Below are 17,993 nucleotides of genomic sequence, written 5' to 3' on the forward strand. Positions count from 1 at the left end.
TAATTAGTAAGTCATGAGAGAATCATTTGGACTAAGTTTGATTGAAACCGGCCTGGTGGACCTTGAAAAGAAGCAAAAACATTTCTCTGTCAATCAGAGGCCAGGGCAGCGATCTTGATTTTAAATCTGCCCGAAAAAATAACAAACTTGGTCAGGGCCATGAGAGGATAATTAGGAATACATATGGTTTAAATTTGCATGGTGGAACTTCAGTAAAAGTTAAAAATGTCTCAGTTATTCAGAGGCCAGGGCGGCCATCTTGGACTTTTTTTGGCCTGAAAAATAATAACACTTGGTCAGGTCTATAAGAGGATCATTTGGACCAAGTTTGGTTGAATCCTGCTTGGTGGAACAGGAGAAAAAAGAAAACAAGAAGAAACAAACAAATCACTTTACACCACAGTGTGGATCTCCAGATAGTGGAGGAATATAACCTAAAACAAGAAGAAGAAGAATATAGGACCAGGAGCTTTTTAGCATATTAGTTTAGTCAAGACTATCCCACATAAATGGAACATGTCTATCAGACAGGTAAACTAATTTTGTAGCCTAAGTATCTGACAACATGTAGCACCTATTTTTTTGTTTTAACTGTTCATGTTTTTCACTTTAAAACCATTGTTGTGTTTTTTAAAGAATTATACAAGATGCAAGATGGCTGCCACTGATGCAAGCTTGTAGGTAGATCATCGTAAGCTTACAGGAAGCTTGTTGCAAGCTTGCGGGAAGCTCGTCGCAAGCGTGCGGGTAGCTCGTCGCAAGCTTGCGGGTAGCTCGTCGCAAGCTTGCGGGAAGCTCGTGGCAAGCTTGCAGCAAGGTTGTAAAAAGTTTCCAAATACTAGCTTAAACTGAATAAGCTTGCGGGAAGCTCATCGCAAGCTTGCGGCAAGGTTGCAACAAGCTTCCCGCAAGCTTGCGGCAAGGTTGCAACAAGCTTCCCGCAAGCTTGCGACAAGGTTGCAACAAGCTTGCGGGAAGCTCGTCGCAAGCTTGCGGCAAGGTTGCAACAAGCTTGCGGCAAGGTTGCAACAAGCTTGCGGCAAGGTTGCAACAAGCTTGCAACAAGTTTGCGGGAAGCTTGTTGCAACAAGCTTGCGGCAAGGTTGCAACAAGCTTGCAACAAGCTTGCAACAAGTTTGCGGGAAGCTTGTCGCAAGCTTGCGGCAAGGTTGTAAAAAGGTTCCAAATACTAGCTTAAACTGAATAAGCTTGCATGCAGGAAGCTCGTCGCAAGGTTGCAAGAAGCTCGTCGCAAGCTTGTGGCAAGGTTGTAAAAAGGTTCCAAATACTAGCTCGAAACGCGGTAGTTACTACCTTGCCGCAAGGTTGTTACCAGCTATTTATTAAGCTTGCAATTTTTGTTTGGGAACTATTCATGTATCTATTATCTTGTAATTAAATGCACTTTTAATCTAACTATGTGTTTCTTTTTTTGAACTATATATATTTTAGCATGTTTGCAGTAGAGTTTATCGATATTATATACACATATTACCTAGACAAATTTGAAAGCACTTGTATTATAAATTTATACTTTTATATACACTATTTATACAATAAAGGTTGATGTGATTCACTCAGATTAAAGTGGATGAAGATAATAATTTGCTAACATGTTTGAAAATGATGATGAGCTTGGAAAGATGAATAATGAACAAGTTACGCATGCATGTAGTACATGTATATAATGTTTAGCGACTTGAATAAATACAGCTGTTTATACCATATTGTAGCATGTTTTCATTTTGTATAACTCTTAACGTCAGACTGAAACTATTCCTACAGAACCTGCCAGTAGCCAGACACAACAAATTTCAAGTCAGAACTTGACATGGATTCAATAATTCCGTGCCTTGTGATCATGGGAACCCATCGGAAACTGTTTATATATATTATTTTTGTTGATAGATGTACTCGATATAATAATCATGGGAAAACAAATTTCGGTTCCGTGATTCTACTGACACGGTACCATGAAATCCGAAGGCCTGCGAACACTAAATATGACTACACATTTCTAATAAAATTCTCCATATTACTAATAAAAACTGGACAGCTTATTCCACTTGCACAGCTTGCCAGTTTTGTGACCATTATTTTTGTTTACATTTTTCTTTTTAATGGACTGGTTTTACTTTTTTCGAATTGTCTTGTGCTTAAAGACGTGGAGGAGGAGGGGGTTAAGGGACCAGCATACACTTTTTTGAAAATGAAAAATGTAGATCAACATTTTTCATTTTGAAGATGCTTTGAATGTGCATCAACTTTCAAATTATCCTGGATATCGGCATGGACTGCTGGCAAGCCTTGGTATATACCTGTATTTGTTCAAGGTTGAAAATTAACATGAAAACCATGGTCGCCAATTGATGAATTTTTTTACTGGTCCTTCTCAATTTCAACTAGCCCTCCAATTTAACTGCACAGCCAAAAACATAACTAGAATGTTCTTTGTTGACTAATAACCATGTATATAGTCAGTTTTGCGTCAAAAGAAAACCAATGAATTGGCATGTAACATCATAACGAATGAAGTTAAAATTCATATTAGAAACACATTAAATTAAGTTTTAAACCCATACCAACCCAAATCACATTTAAAGAAGAAAAAAAAATAGTCCAGTATAAATAAGTTACTTTAAAAGTTACCATTAAATATAATTTTTAATACAGGTATACGAAAACAAAAGAAGCTAGAACAGCCAAGGTATATAGCTTCACTTACATTGTCTAAAGGTAGAACTGCATGTGTTTTAGTATATTAGTTTGGAATGGCAGTCTTCTTTGTGCACCTGTGGAGAGGTGGTTCAATATGGAGAACTCTCCAGTAAAGGATTTCCCTGGGAGTGGCTGTCCTAAAGATGAGGCACTAGATAAAGATTCATGGAATCAACCACAATATTGGCCTCCCCCACCCCCAATACTTGCTGCTGGTAATAACTTGGTACTTGGTGATGCCTCGACCAGAAGCGGTCAGGCCCTTTATAAGGGCCCTATGGGCAACCTAGGGAGACACCACAGCATCGTAAAGATCTAAAATTAACGAGCTACTATTGATTCACTAATATCAAAACCTGTATTAGCTCGGCCATTTACCTTTCGACCGACCAACCATTCAAAATTGCGCACCCTTTTCTCTTTGGCATTTAACTGCTCCATTCAAATTCCATAGCACCACCACCACCCCCACCCACCTGCTACCGATTTGATTGGGCTGCTGGTGCTCCCTTGCACCTACCAGTGCAGGCGGTCCCTCCTCTCCCCTCCCCCCACCTTTTCTGTCATGGACAGGCCTGTGTTACAACAGCTTGTTCTGAATGTGCACGTAAAACCCTATGACATGACATGACAACCACTACTTTGCCACATACCCAGTCGACTCTGCATTGTGCAGAGATATGGCCCTGATCTCGTATTGCGGTTTTGTCGTTCAGATTACCTTGGATTTATCCTTTGCAGTTTTATAAATATATAGTTTTTATTTACACTTAATATTTTATCCCCCAAAACGTTATTTCAGATTTACAATTTAATAAATTAATATGTTTTTATATTAATTTTCATCTTTAGGCCTACATGTCTGGTCCTTAACCATATGTCCGATGCCATATAACCGTAAATAAAATGTGTCGAGTGTATCGTTAAATAAAACATTTCCTTTAGGCCTACATGCCAGTTAACTGACTTTTGAAATAATCCATGTACATGTGTAGTAATGGAACATTTCATTGTTAGTAAAAGATAAAATTTGATTTTGTCCCAGAATAATATAAGCTAATTACATATGATTAATTTGTACCATAACATTGAATATTGTCAAAAAGTAGGTCTACTAAATAATTATGGCGTATCCAGTCCATTAAACTGACAACTTAAAAACCCCCACCAAAACATGATGTGTCTGCAATACGTTTTGAGCTATATTTTTTTAAAGCCCCGGACCAAAATTGCAGAAGCTGAGGCCGAATCTAGTCTAGTCTAGTCTGGCATTGTCAAAATATAGAACATGTTCTATAATGTTGTCTGTTGCCAGATCTGTTGTTTGCACCAGCACAAAAGCGGTGTGTTTTATCACATTCGATTCAGTTTCAGTGCATTTATTTTTCACCTGGAACCATACTCGCCAGACCCTAAAATCAATGGTCGCCCAACAGACTGCCTTTGTAAAATTCATAGTCGCCCTTAGCCAATAAAGATCGCCACGGGCGACTGCTAATTTTTAACCCTGTTTGTTAAGGTAGTAGATGGTATCTTGTGTACCGTACATATGCAAGGTAAAAACATACTATTAGTAATCTAAATGTCTTTAGAAACCATGTAAAATGCCTATAATCATGATAATCGGTCAATTTTTTTCTATAAAACTCCTATATTTGACCTTAAAATTCCTATAAAACTCCTATATTTTGGTATGCAAATTCCTATATTTCCTATATTTTAATGTGTAAAAGTGGCTGGGAGGCCTGTAATGAATATATACCGTTTTTTTTTTTTAATACGTTTTAAACATACAACATATTTTGGGTTTTCTTCAGTAGTCTTGGAGTATTGGTATAGTTTGCACATGAACACTATTGAAGCTAAGCTTTTGTACAGAATATGATTCTAATATAAACTTGTTGAGTGCATCAGTTTATAAAACCTTGTATCTCTCTACAAGACTTTTGTAGAGGACGCTATTAACAGTATGCAGTATGTTCTCATGGGATTGCCGTCATGTGCTTTGTAAATAGGACAGTTATCTCCAGGGGTGTGCAGACAGAATGTCAATGGACAAAATGTCAGTGGTCAAAATGTCAATGGACAAAATGTCAACCATTAATGTGTATCTCAGTCAAAATGTCAACTGTTAAAATGGTTATGATCTCAGGTAGTCGAGAGATACATGTGATGGTATTCTGTAGATTGGGTAACAAACTGGAGGTTTTAATGGGTTTACTCGTCACACACCAGTCACCACACTCAATATATTATCATCAAACCATCAATATTTGTAAAATTAATAACCCATTCCACAAACAGAATTATCTGTACATAAGTTCTTTTTGTGTGATTTTGTCATCAGATGCATGGCGTGAAGTGGTGTTCTGTAGTTCCAATAACGTCACCATTTGTAGTTTTTCAATGTTTGGTTAGTGTCTGAACCCATTTCACAAGCAAAAGAATGTGTACATTTTTTGTGTCTTTTTGTCAAGAGATACATGGCTTGTAGTGGTGTTCTGTTGTTCTGATAACATCACTGTTTGTCTCTAGTTTCTCCAGACAGTACAGTAAGGCAGTCTTGTGCAGCTTGGAGTACTGAACAGTTTTGTGAAGCTCATCGAGAAGATGCAGGTAGTGGCAGCCTTTATCACTGTCTGATTTTAAAAGAAAAATATTAACACAAGAATTAATCGGTTGCAGTACTCATTAATTTAGTTTGAAAGCCAAACATTTAAAGAAAAGAAATCTTTGTTTAAATAACAACACAACAACATATCTAAAGAGTGACCTTTGGGTGTTAGATATATGGTAGATGTGACACGCTGTCAAAGAGGGTGAGAAAGTTGAAGATTTAATGGACGGAAATGGAAGTTGGTTTAAAAGCACAGACCCAAGTTTCAACCCGTGAAAAATGGACACTAATTTGGTTAATTTACAAACCTGTAACACATTTGGATAAATTAAGATACAATAGAGTGAAAGAAGAGTCTGTGACGTTAAAACGAGGAAATATCCTTAAAAATAGACTAGAACTCGAATTAATAAACCGCTACTTCTCACATGCGTTTTCAAAAATATGAAAAATTTATTTTTTGGTACATGTATTCGAAACACCAGGATGACCAGAAACACTTCGGTTCTACAGCAATGGATAATCTAAAGGATAAATTATAAGAAATGTGTTATTTTAGTGATCATAAACGGGTTTAATAGTGAAAAATATGCTGTAGTGTTTAGAAACTAGGGTCTTTCCCTTTAAAAAAAAAAAAAAAATTGGAAATTTTAATACAAGTGGCCAGGTACTAAAATTGGCCCTAGGATTAGGGTTAGATAATGGTCTAAAATCACGGCCCCCATTCAGAATGTATGCAAGACATCAGCCAAAGCCGTAGAGTATGTTTTGGATGGAACACATTGAAAATATTGAACAAACAGCCCAAAACCCTGAAACAGTATACAGACAATTAAAAATCTGAATGAATAACAAACAAATGAAGCACAAAAAGGAAAGTAAAAAAGAATACAATGTCATGTATACTTTTATCATTCACATCAAACGAACAGAAAAACAATATGAATTCAGTTATTTACATACTGAAGATGTACTAACATTTTGTTTTCTCCGTTTCTCTAACAAGAATCTGAAGGAGAATCTCTTGAAGTTGATTCTTATAAAGAAGAACCTGAAAGGAGAGAAATATTTAGTACACCCATTCTATATCGCAGTAAGGACATTATTGACAGTCACAAAGGGCTCGAAATAGCGGCATGTAAAAAGACCTACAAGGAAGGAAATGTTTTATTTAACGACACACTCAACACATCTTATTTACGGTTATATCATATATGGCATCAGACATATGATTAAGGACCACAAAGATATTGATAGAGGAAACCCGTTTTTGCCACTTCATGGGCTACTCTTTTCAATTAGCAGCAAGGGATCTTTTATATGCACCATCCCACAGACAGGTAGTACATACCACAGCAAAAAGACCTAGTAGGTGAAACAGAAATTCCCCTGCTAAAACCAAAACACCTTCTAGATTATGGTAGCCCCACTCCCATGGCTAGTGATATTCAATATTGGGCTAGTAAATAACTACTACTGACATGCCCGATGGCTAGTGGAAGAAAAAAGGTCAAATGTTACAGTTAAGTCTATTTTGTAAATATGAATATCCTGCCCAACCACTCCAATGTTAGCATTTTAAAGCTCTATCTCCCTCTGTAGGTGACACATCTGATTATTACTATTATTTAGTAAAATTGTATTAACTTATAGTAAAGTAGGGCTTTTAAATCACTGATCCCATGGCTAGTGGATTTTATAAAAATTCTAGAAGCCCTGTATCTGCTATTTAACTTGTGATTCTATTTTAATTCCATGCTCTAATACACATCTCGGGAGGTCGTAATGTTTTACAGCCTATTCCAAATCCTCCCTTGCCCTATGCTGTTCCAGCAGGCCATAGTTTACATGTACTTCCCATTTTGAGCTCTGTCATGAGCCCATGTGTTTTTATCCTGTCGCCTTGACAAAGTCAAAAGGTGAAGTATAGATATTACGTAGCCCAGTGGTAGGGTGCTCACTCGATGTGCAGTCAGTGTGGGATCGATCCCCGTCGGTGGGCCCATTAGGCTATTTCTCGATCCAGACTGGTATATCAAAGGCCGTGATACATGTATGTACTACCCTGTCTGTGGGATGGTGCATATAAAAGATCCCTTGCTGCAAATCGAAAAGAGTAGTCCATGAAGTGGTGAAAGCGGGTTTCCTCTCTCAATATCTGTGTGATCCTTAACCATATGACTCCATATAACCGTAAATAAAATTCTTTCTTTCTTGAACCATTGAGAAAAAGTCTGGAAATCATATCTTCATATCTCTTAAGTTCAAAGGCCATAACTGTCAAAAATGGGTCAATCGCCATAAAAGTAAAGTTAATTTGTAACTGAAAGACAGACAGACAGAAACACCAGTAGGGGATTGAATGAATGAATGAATGAATGAATGAATGTTTAACGACACCCCAGCATGAAAAATACATCGGCTATTGGGTGTCAAACTATGGTAATGCAAATAAATAAAGTGATGATCAACATCAATATAAAAATTCAAGGTTTAAACAAAAACAGTGTAAAGAACTGTGCAAAAATACAAATACAAATATCACAGAATTTTACGGACACCGAATTTTACTCTAAACTTCAATTTGTGCTGTATTGGCCATTCTCAAAGAGAATGTTACACCCCTGCACCACGGTGAGGTTACAGCATGCGCAGGGGCAGTAGGGGATTGAAAACTGGATAATAAATTAATTCTGAATGTCACATCATAAATTATTTGTTTAATTACCAAAGCAAGTACGTGTATAATGCATTTTAAGCAGCATTTGCCGCCTGCTTCCTGTTAATTTCGAGCCTTGTGCGATTCCTAAGCTACATATTAAAATTAACATTAAAACTGAATTTGACAAATAACATTCATACCATTTCTATCATAATTAAACAAAATTATTTTTTGTACATAGTATTTTCTGTATATTTCTTGTTTATTACTGATGGGATCAAATGAAAATAACACCCAGAAAGCTAATGATGTTATTAGAAAGTGACATCATTAGCAACTGGAACAAGCCAAGTTGATGGTTTAAGGGTCTACGATTACTGACTGTAGCCAGGTGGGGTTTTTTCAAGAGATACCAAAAATACAGTTAGTTCTGTAGAAAAACAATTCAGTTCACGATGGACATACCCGTTAACTATATGGAGGTTTTAGATTTGTGGGTGTTATTGTCTATTTGATATACACAATTTATTTATTTTTCACCTCAGGCTAACGCCTTCGGTCAAAAATTACATTTGTGGGATCAAATAGACAATAACACGTACCCGCAAATCTAAAAACTCCATATGGTTATCTCCTAAATGCATGCCTGCCTGTATAGTTCCCGTCACAACCACTGCCGTATGACTGGTATATAAAAGGCTATGGTATGAGCTGTCCTGTCTGTGAGAAAATGCATATAAAAACAATCCCTTGCTGCTAATTAATGGAAAAATATACGGTAATGGGTTTTCTTTATAGACTATGTCCGAATTATCAAATAGTCGATCATTAATAATTCAAGTTTTGACTGAAATAAGAAATTATTTAATCAATACCTCGTAAGTTCGTTTATCTGTTCTGTGACAAATACATCCCTGTTGTTCTTCTAGCTCTGCTAAGGCCATGGTTACAAGAGAATCATAAGCTGATTCCTAAAATAAAAATGCAAGTATATTTCTGATGGAAGGAAGGACATGTTATATTTAACGACACACTCAACACATTGTATGTACGGTTATATGGTGAAAGCCACTGTAGTGTACACACACCAACGTGCTCAGGTAATGGACATGGAACATATATAACTCATAAAACCTTTTTTTTCAGAAATGCCTAGAACTTCATTTTTTTTTACCCAAAACACACACTATAAGGGTGAAAACCCTTCAAACATAGTTAGCTAGGCTTGCAGAATGTAGCCCAGTGGTAAAGTGCTCGCTCGATGTGCAGTCTGTCTATGATTGATCCCTGTCTGTGGGCCCATTGGGCTATTTCTCATGTGCACCACAACTGGTATATCAAAAGACAGTGGTATGCGCTATCCTGTCTGTGGGATGGTGCATATAAAATAATAATAATAATAATAATAATAAAATTCTTTATTTTCAGAGGGTAAACACATTCAGTACAAGGTGACTGGTCTCCCATGAGGCCCTCTCTAATCTATACATGATATTATACATACATACATTCAAAGAAACAACATCAACATACATGTAATATGTATAGCATGAGGAACAATAGCACATATTATGAATATATAAATAATATTTAAATCAATTTGTTAAGAAACTTGAGTCAGTGATAACTCAATACATCATAATTATTTTAACAAACACAAAATCAACAACAAAGGTATATCTTAAAATTGATTATTATTTGAATAGTGCTTAAAATAACTGGATTTGAATGAGGCGAGGGATTGAGAATATTTTATCTTTGAAGGTAGTGTGTTCCACAGTTTAGCTCCCCTGCATGAAAAACTATGGCGATAAAATTCTGTTCTTGGTTTTAATTCATAAAGGTGATTATGTTGAGTTGACCTCAGATTTAAGGAGTGAATTTCTGAAGTTGTTTGAAACATTGTTTCTAGATATGATGGAGATAGTTTGTTGAGGACTTTGTAGACAAACTGGCAGGTTCTAAAGTCAATTCTCTCTTTGATTTTAAGCCATTTGAGAGAGCTAATTATTTCTGCAGTGGACATTTCTTTGCTAAGATCCCTTGCTACTAATGGAAAACTGTAGCAGGTTTTCTCTCTAACATTACATGTCAGAATAACCAAATATTTGACATCCAATTGCCGATGATTAATGATCAATGTACTCTAGTGGTGTCATTAAACAAAACAAACTTTTAACTTTGCTCGTAAAAGGCCCACAAAATATGGGGAAAGGAAATAGAAATTCTGATTTCTTCCAAGTGATTTGTTCCTATTTCTCTTATTTTGTTCTTCACTTTATTCTGTGTGAATACTGCTGTGCCGTAAACAAAGATAGATAAAATTTCACTTAGCTTTTAACTTTTGATTTTTGTACAATTTTGTATCTGTTGCTATTTTAAAATATCTGACCCATGGGACTACATTTTTCACTAAAAGTGGCAAATATCAATATAGTAATGAGTGTGAAATATTAAAGGGCCATTCCTGAGTTTGAAGACAAAATCCAGTTTGGGATTCTTACAAATATTAAGACGACCAGAAACACATTGAATATACAGACACTGATATTCTGAACAAGAAAATATATTTAATATGTAAGTTTAATCGTAGAAATATTTTATTAGTCAGAAACATCTTACAATGCAGCAAACTCAGGAATGTCCCTTTAACATTACAATTTACAGTCCCTATTCTGTTACATTATTATAATTTTTTTCTTTGTCTGACAAATATTTTCTTAATCATGTCATGTAATATGACCAATGAAGTAATAAAGTGTTTGGTTACTTGTTTGTTTGTTTGTTGTTTTTAGCCAATTCCGTAGTCAGTAAGGTTTTTAGGGTCCACCCTATATGTATGTACATACAGTTGAATCTGCTACCAATAGATTATTTATTTGATTAAATATTACATGCTTATCATATAACTGATATGCATTATTAAATCTAGCATAATAGTGAAGTAATACCCAACACATAATCACATGCATTCAGCAAATCTCTGAAAAGGGAGTGTGGCCAAGTGCTATGACATCCTCACCCCCTGTGAACTTTGGGTATTTACTGTAATTATGAATTAGAACTAGAGATAATAAGCCAGAAAAACAGCTGGAGTCATTGTTCCTGCAGCTGATGCTAGACAACTCCAAGATGGTATCATAATGTAAATGTACAAACCAAATCAGTTGTCTGACAAATGTTACTGAATGCCATCAAGGTGATTTGTACTGTGCATTTAATAATAGCGTGTCCTGATTTCCTGTCAGTAGATTTGGATTCATACATGAGCGTGGGAAAGGATATTCAGATTTATTTAGTAAAGACCAAAATAATTTCATAACAAATAATAAAGAAATAAAAAATAGTTTTGTGGAATTAAATGATTTGTATACCATTTATTCAGCATCACCTCAATGCATGTTTAAAAAAATATCAATTTAAAAATAATAACATTATAATTTATAAATTATTAAAAAAAAATTTAAACATGAACTGAAATGAATATTCATAGATGTATCTATAAACCAAGTTTGATTGATGTATGACTTAACAGCTTGTGAAAAATGAAGTTAAATGTGAAACTTTAAAATTGAGCTACATGCAAAAGTTAGCATCAATGCTGGCATTGGAAAAGTAATCTACATGTATTTACCTATTAAAAAACCCCTATTATTTCTACTTTAGACACCCCCCCCCCCCCCCCCACACCCATCCCAACAACAAAAAACACTTAGGAAACAGCTGCAATGCATATAATCTAAACATAAGATAAAAATAATAATACAAAAATAATTGGGGGGAGGGGTGGGGGGATGTGTACATGTATTTCTAAATTATTTTTGTGTATACATTTATCTATAAACTTATCCATCCATCCAATTTCAAACATCCATCCATCCATTCATCCACATGACATTGTATACATCCATTCATCCAACCATGTAACCAGTCCACCCATTCACACATTCATTTATTCATCCATCCACGAAACATGTTGTTCAATACTGTATTGCAATTTATTATTAAAGTTTCAGAGATGACTACACAATTTTTAAACATTATATATAGTACTATAGTTGATATAATAAATTTTCAAACTGACAACATCAGTTGTTAATCTAAATTTTCCAAACATACAATCTCCATCCATCCATCCACTCATCCATCCACTCATCTATCCATCCATCCATCCAACTATAATACCCACTCACCAATCAATCATCTATCCACCCATACATATGAAATAAGTGTAATCACAAAAATAAAATTAATCAATTTAAAATACTCACAGCTATAATTATTAAATGTATTTTTACACTTTCATTAAAATATGTGATACAGATTATGTGTCAAACAGGACATAGTTTCCAAGCAGGACTAACATCTAGCTGCTCATTGATTGACATTAACCATAAATCAATAGTTGAGATGGATGCTCGACGATGATCACCACCGAGCAGTGTTATCAACACTGGAGTGGAACTGAAGGAACTGCGGATGCTAGGTAGGAACTTTGTTATATACACATCGTTATCAAACATACAATAACTGTATAATAAATACAGGTATAACTAGTTTGAGTGTGTGGCATGAAATTTACATGCCGTTATTTACCTGCCATTAAATTATAAAAAAATTAAATTAAAAAAGATGTTTTATTATTATTATAATGCTATTGTATTTTTAATTTTTTAATTTTACTGTTTTATTATAATACTATTATTGTATTAAAAATATAAAAAGGAATTATAAATTATGATTCAAACAAAACTCAGATGATTTTTATGAATTCATCATGTAATCACATTTTTTAAAAATGTTATACAAATTTAATCAAACAAATTTAGTTAATTAATTAAAAAAATTTTACATTTATTTGTAATTAGATATTTTAATTTTAAATAAGGACCATCTATTGATATTATTAAATATACATCATACATTTTAATTACAAAATGTTCAAATACGTTAATATTCCATTTTCGTAATACAGCTGTAGTCATCTATTGCACAACAAGTGTTTGATGGTCAAAGTCTTACCAGATGTTCTCAACACGGCTGTGGTCTAAATTTGCATGGGGGAAGAAAAGCATGGAATATGTTGTGCCGAAAAGCACAACAAACAGCATGTAAGTAATTTAATTTTTGTTATCCTGCAATCACTGTTTCTATTGGCAGATTATGATGACCAATCAAAGCAGTCATTAACGTATAGTAGCAGGTTATGACTTTTGATGTTACATGCATATCTACATTTCAAAATCATTCATCGGACTTCTAGGTCGTTGTACAATGTAGCTGAAATAACAGAAATAATAGTTTTCCCCTTAATTTTTATGGACTGCTGGATAAAAATAACAAGCATTTTGAGAATACTGCTAAAGCAATGCATGTCCCCTACTGAATTTTTTTTTTTTAATTTTCTCTGTATCTCCTAAATTCAAGATCCATGATTCTGTGAAAAATTGGAAAATCACCATAAAAGTAGTTAAATTTGATCAGTAACAGTTCATGATAAAGGTATATACAAAATTTCATATCAATATCTTCAGGCATTGCAAAACAAGTCTGGAAAACAAATATTCAAATCTCCTAAGTTCTAGGGCCATAATTCCATCAAAAATGGATCTGTAACAGTGCATGACAGAGATATACACAAAAGGTCAGGTCAATATCTCAAGGCTTTTCAAAAAAAAAATTCACATCGCCTAAGTTCAAGGGCCATAACTCTGCCAAAATGGATAAATCACTGTGAAAATCAAATTTGATCGGCAACAGTACATGATAAACTATACACAAAATTTCAGGTTCATATCTCATGGCCTTCTAAAAAAAAACAGTCCGGAAAACAAATTTTCACATCTAAGTTCAAAGGCCATAACTCAGTCAAAAATGGGTAAATTGCCATGAAAGTCAGAGTTGATCTGTAACAGTACATGATAAAGCTACATACAAAATTTCAGGTCAATATGTCAAGGTTTTCTAAAAAAACCCCAAAACATCCAGAAAACTATGTGTGGGACAGATGGATGGACAGACAGACAAACAGAAGGATGGAGACGAAACCTATATTCTCTCATCCTCAGGTATAAGGAACAGAGCTATCCCATGAAAGAAAACTATGTAAGGAATTTCTATCTTACATGGGATATCATGCACTTGCATTTAACAGGACATCGTTAGTAACATATGACGTCATATTAATGTGAGATGGTGATGTAAGGTCATTAGACAGTTTTAAATTAATATTTTGTTATTAAAACCTTCATTTTAAAATATATCTAGTTAATTTGTAGTGCTAAATTTTTATTTAACACATGAAACAAACACGACAAATATGATACGATATGATAAAATGGTAAAATAAAAAAGGTTACTTGTTCAGCCATCTTCGTCCATGGTATTTACCAAATGAATGAGAGAAAAAGACTCCATCATATGCATTCATGTGGAATAGAAAAAGTACACCTTAGGTGGTGAACATTTCGACCAAGGGACTCAGCAAGCCTTGTCCCAGGTTGAAATTTTCACCACCTCGGGTGTACATTTTCTACCCCACATGACCACATATGATGGAGTCTTTTAGCCCCCTCCAGTTAGACCGGTAGAGGGCTAATAACTAATTAATGACATAGAATATTGGCTTTATCCTGTGCAGGCTGAATGGAAATTTTCCAGTCTTACTATTGCAGGTTAAAGCCGATATCCTGTGTCATTGACTAGTTAAAGTTTATTTTGTTTAACAAGACCACTAGAGCACATTGATTTATTAATCATTGGCTATTGGTCATCAAACATTTGGTAATTTTGACATATAGTCACAGAGAAAACTTGCTATATTTTTCCATTTATTACCAAGGGATATTTTATATGCACCATCCCACAGACAGGATAGCACATTTCATGGCTGGACTATACTAGTCGTGGGGCACTGGTCGGAAAGAGAAATAGCCCAATGGGCCTACCGATGTCATTAACTAGTTATTCTCTATATAGCCCGTTTCTCAGTCAAAGGTGAAGCTAATCAGGAAGTGCACATAATCCCTGATTCTCAGTAGAGTTTTCAGTTTTCTTTGTTTAACAACACCACTAGAGCACATTAATTAATTAATCATCAGCTATATTGGAAAAAAAGAAAGAAATGTTTTTACACATTTTATTTATGGTTATATGGCGACACACAAATGGTTACGGATCACACAGATATTGAGAGAGGAAACCTGCTGTCGCCACTTCATGGGCTACTCTTTTCAATTAGCAGCAAGGGATCTTTTATATGCACCATACCACAGCCTATGATATACCAGTCGTGGTGCACTAACCGGAACGAGAAATAGCGATCGCTTTACCACTGAGATACGTCCTGCCCCCAGTTATATTGGATGACAAACATTTAATTATGACATGTAGTCTTTAGGGGATCTGTTATATATGCACTGACCTTCAGTCAGAACAGCATATACCATGGCCTTTGATATATGTCATGGAGCACTGGTTAGGACAGAAAAACAAAACAATAAAAATATTGGTCCAAAGAGGATTTGATCCTTCTACCCAAACACGTTAAGTCAGCTTTCTACTGACTGATCTACAATGTAGATCTCACACCCCCCAAATCTCTGTCATTATGCACAAAAGAAAGGAATGTGTGTTTAGTGACACTCCAATACATATTAAACCATGGTCATAAGATATCTAAAATATACTGTTCAATATAAGTAGGGGATATTCCATTTCAAATATCAATAATTATAGAATGAAATGAGATATAAAACTCAAAATAAGTGCACAATTTTCCCACTCAAAGAGCATGAAATTTTTTTTCCCATTATTTTGATCGCAAAGCACATGACGTGACGTTGCATGTGCAAAAAGGGGTGTGATTTGAAATTGAACACTTAGTTTGTGTGTACGTTGTGTGCACACTGTGGCAATATTCTTTCTTGTTTGTTGCTGGAACACTAAAGCGAATTGTGGCCCGTAGACTTAATGTGTCACAATCAGTCATCAGCCGATTGTGGGCCCGATATCGACCAATCAGAAATGCAGATGATCGTCCCCATTCAGGATTGACAAGGGCCACAACTCCGGTTCAGAACCGCTTCATTAGGACTTATATGTTGAGGAATCAAGGTCAATCAGCCAATCAAATCACAAGAGAATCCGTGTTACAACTGGCTTTACAGTGATTAGTCAGACTATTTGTAACAGACTGCATAGAAGTAACAATCCACGCATGTCGACCCCATGTTACCCCACATTTGACTGCGAGACACATTGCTGCCAGACGTCAATGGTGTACACATCATAGACATTGAGCTAACAGGCGTTGGGATCGGGTAGTGTTTTCAGACAAGTCCAGATTCACACTAGATTTCCATGATCAAAGACAGTATATCTGCCGATGTCCCAATGAACATTACGCCAATGTCAACATTCGTCCTCAAGACAGATTTGGAGGAGGGTCCGCTATCATGTGAAGTGGCATCACCATGACTGCCAGAACCCAGCTGCATATTGTTCATGGAGGGTTACTGGGCAGTACTACTGTGACAACATCTTTGCACCGATCGTTGTGCCCTTCGCATGTCAGGCTGGACGCCATTATGTTTTTCAGGACGACAACGCCCATGCTCACCGGAGTCTACTGGTCACTGCGTATCTGGCACCAACAGAACATCACCACACTACTGTGTCCAGCCCTAAGCCCAGACCTTTCACCCATTGAGCACATGTGAGAACGTCAACGTCAGCCGACCAACTTGGCTGAATTAGGTGCCACTCTCCAAGAGGAATGGAACAGGACCCCCCAAAATGTTATTGGACGTTTAATCAGGAGCATGCCATGTCGGATTCGTGCATGCTTGACAAACTGCAGAGATTTTACACATTACTAGTGCAAATATTAAAAAACATAAACTTGACAAGCACCATCTATGTCTCTTCCGGACCTACATCACTATCCTGGCTATAATCGTTAATGCCAATCCCCTGTCACATGAGTGCTTGTGTTTTACCATTAATTAATATTGCAATAAAAATTAATACATCTCTGTTACATTTTGTTATATTTGAATATCCTGTACTTATTTTGAATATTATATAATGGTACTTGTTTCAGAAGGAACCTGCTTTCAAGACATATGCTATTGTTAGCAAATATCAGCAAGGGGTCTTTTTAAAGCACTTATAACAAACAGATATACCATCTGTCAAACATTTGTTGGAATGGGACAACCCACCACTCTTCAAGCACTGTTACCAAGGGGAACACATATTGTCTCCAATATAGGGCACAACCCCCCCTAGGACACCAAATAATTGTGGCTTTTCCCTAAAGCAACAAATACTGCAGGACCTGTGTCCTCCACAACAACCTCTAGAACTGCCCACGGCTATCGGCAATGCTGTGGAGTTTTTAATTCTCAATGGCACTTTTTTGCCTTGAACTATATTCAGGTGGGGTTTTTTCAAATGCATGTTTTTTGTTGTGGACATTTTCTTTATTATAGGGGCTGCACATGCAGGGTTTCTGCCAGAAGGTAAAATGGGTATGGCGCCATACCCAATTTTTTTGTAGATTTTTTTTTAAAGTTAACCTTTTGATAGAATTAATTACTCTTATCATTACTGTATGATTTTCTTAATCCTAACCCTAAACGTAAACCATTTTCTTTTTGGTGGAGGACCCTCCATATCCTGTTGATCGTGGTTGCATTCAATTCCATAGTGCCATACCCAAACATTTCTTTGTGGCAGAAACACTGACAAGGACATCTATTATATTCCTGTGTTCTTCCACCAAGGCATCAAATACTCTTGTGCCCATCCCTAACAATGTGTGGGACCGACACTATACTGGTACTGTCTTGGTACCACAAATGAACTATGGTAACAGAATTCTTTAATCATATAACTTAAAAGTTATAATTGATAATTAAGCAATTATAGACCTATATTTAAGACTTTCATCAAACAAATAGGCCAAACAGTTTGTTTTGAGTAAACAGTTTA

The 17,993-nt window shown here is 35.7% G+C and overlaps 1 protein-coding gene across 2 annotated transcripts in view; it reads right to left on the reverse strand.

Annotated features, from left to right (window-relative positions):
* Positions 1–3,316: 3,316 nt before the first annotated feature.
* The window catches only part of LOC121389276 (CST complex subunit STN1-like), a 35,375-nt gene continuing 20,698 nt past the window's right edge, over positions 3,317–17,993 (reverse strand). For both annotated transcript variants that reach the window (XM_041520882.1, XM_041520875.1), the window contains exons 8-10: positions 8,873–8,968; positions 6,314–6,386; positions 3,317–5,357 (exon numbers count right to left, since the gene is read on the reverse strand). In XM_041520882.1, coding sequence (XP_041376816.1) covers positions 5,191–5,357; positions 6,314–6,386; positions 8,873–8,968 — 336 coding nt within the window. In that variant the 3' untranslated portion in view covers positions 3,317–5,190. The remainder of the gene's footprint in view (positions 5,358–6,313; positions 6,387–8,872; positions 8,969–17,993) is intronic.

The sequence above is a fragment of the Gigantopelta aegis genome, chromosome 3 (genome assembly GCF_016097555.1).
Source record: "Gigantopelta aegis isolate Gae_Host chromosome 3, Gae_host_genome, whole genome shotgun sequence".
Classification (NCBI taxonomy): domain Eukaryota; kingdom Metazoa; phylum Mollusca; class Gastropoda; order Neomphalida; family Peltospiridae; genus Gigantopelta; species Gigantopelta aegis.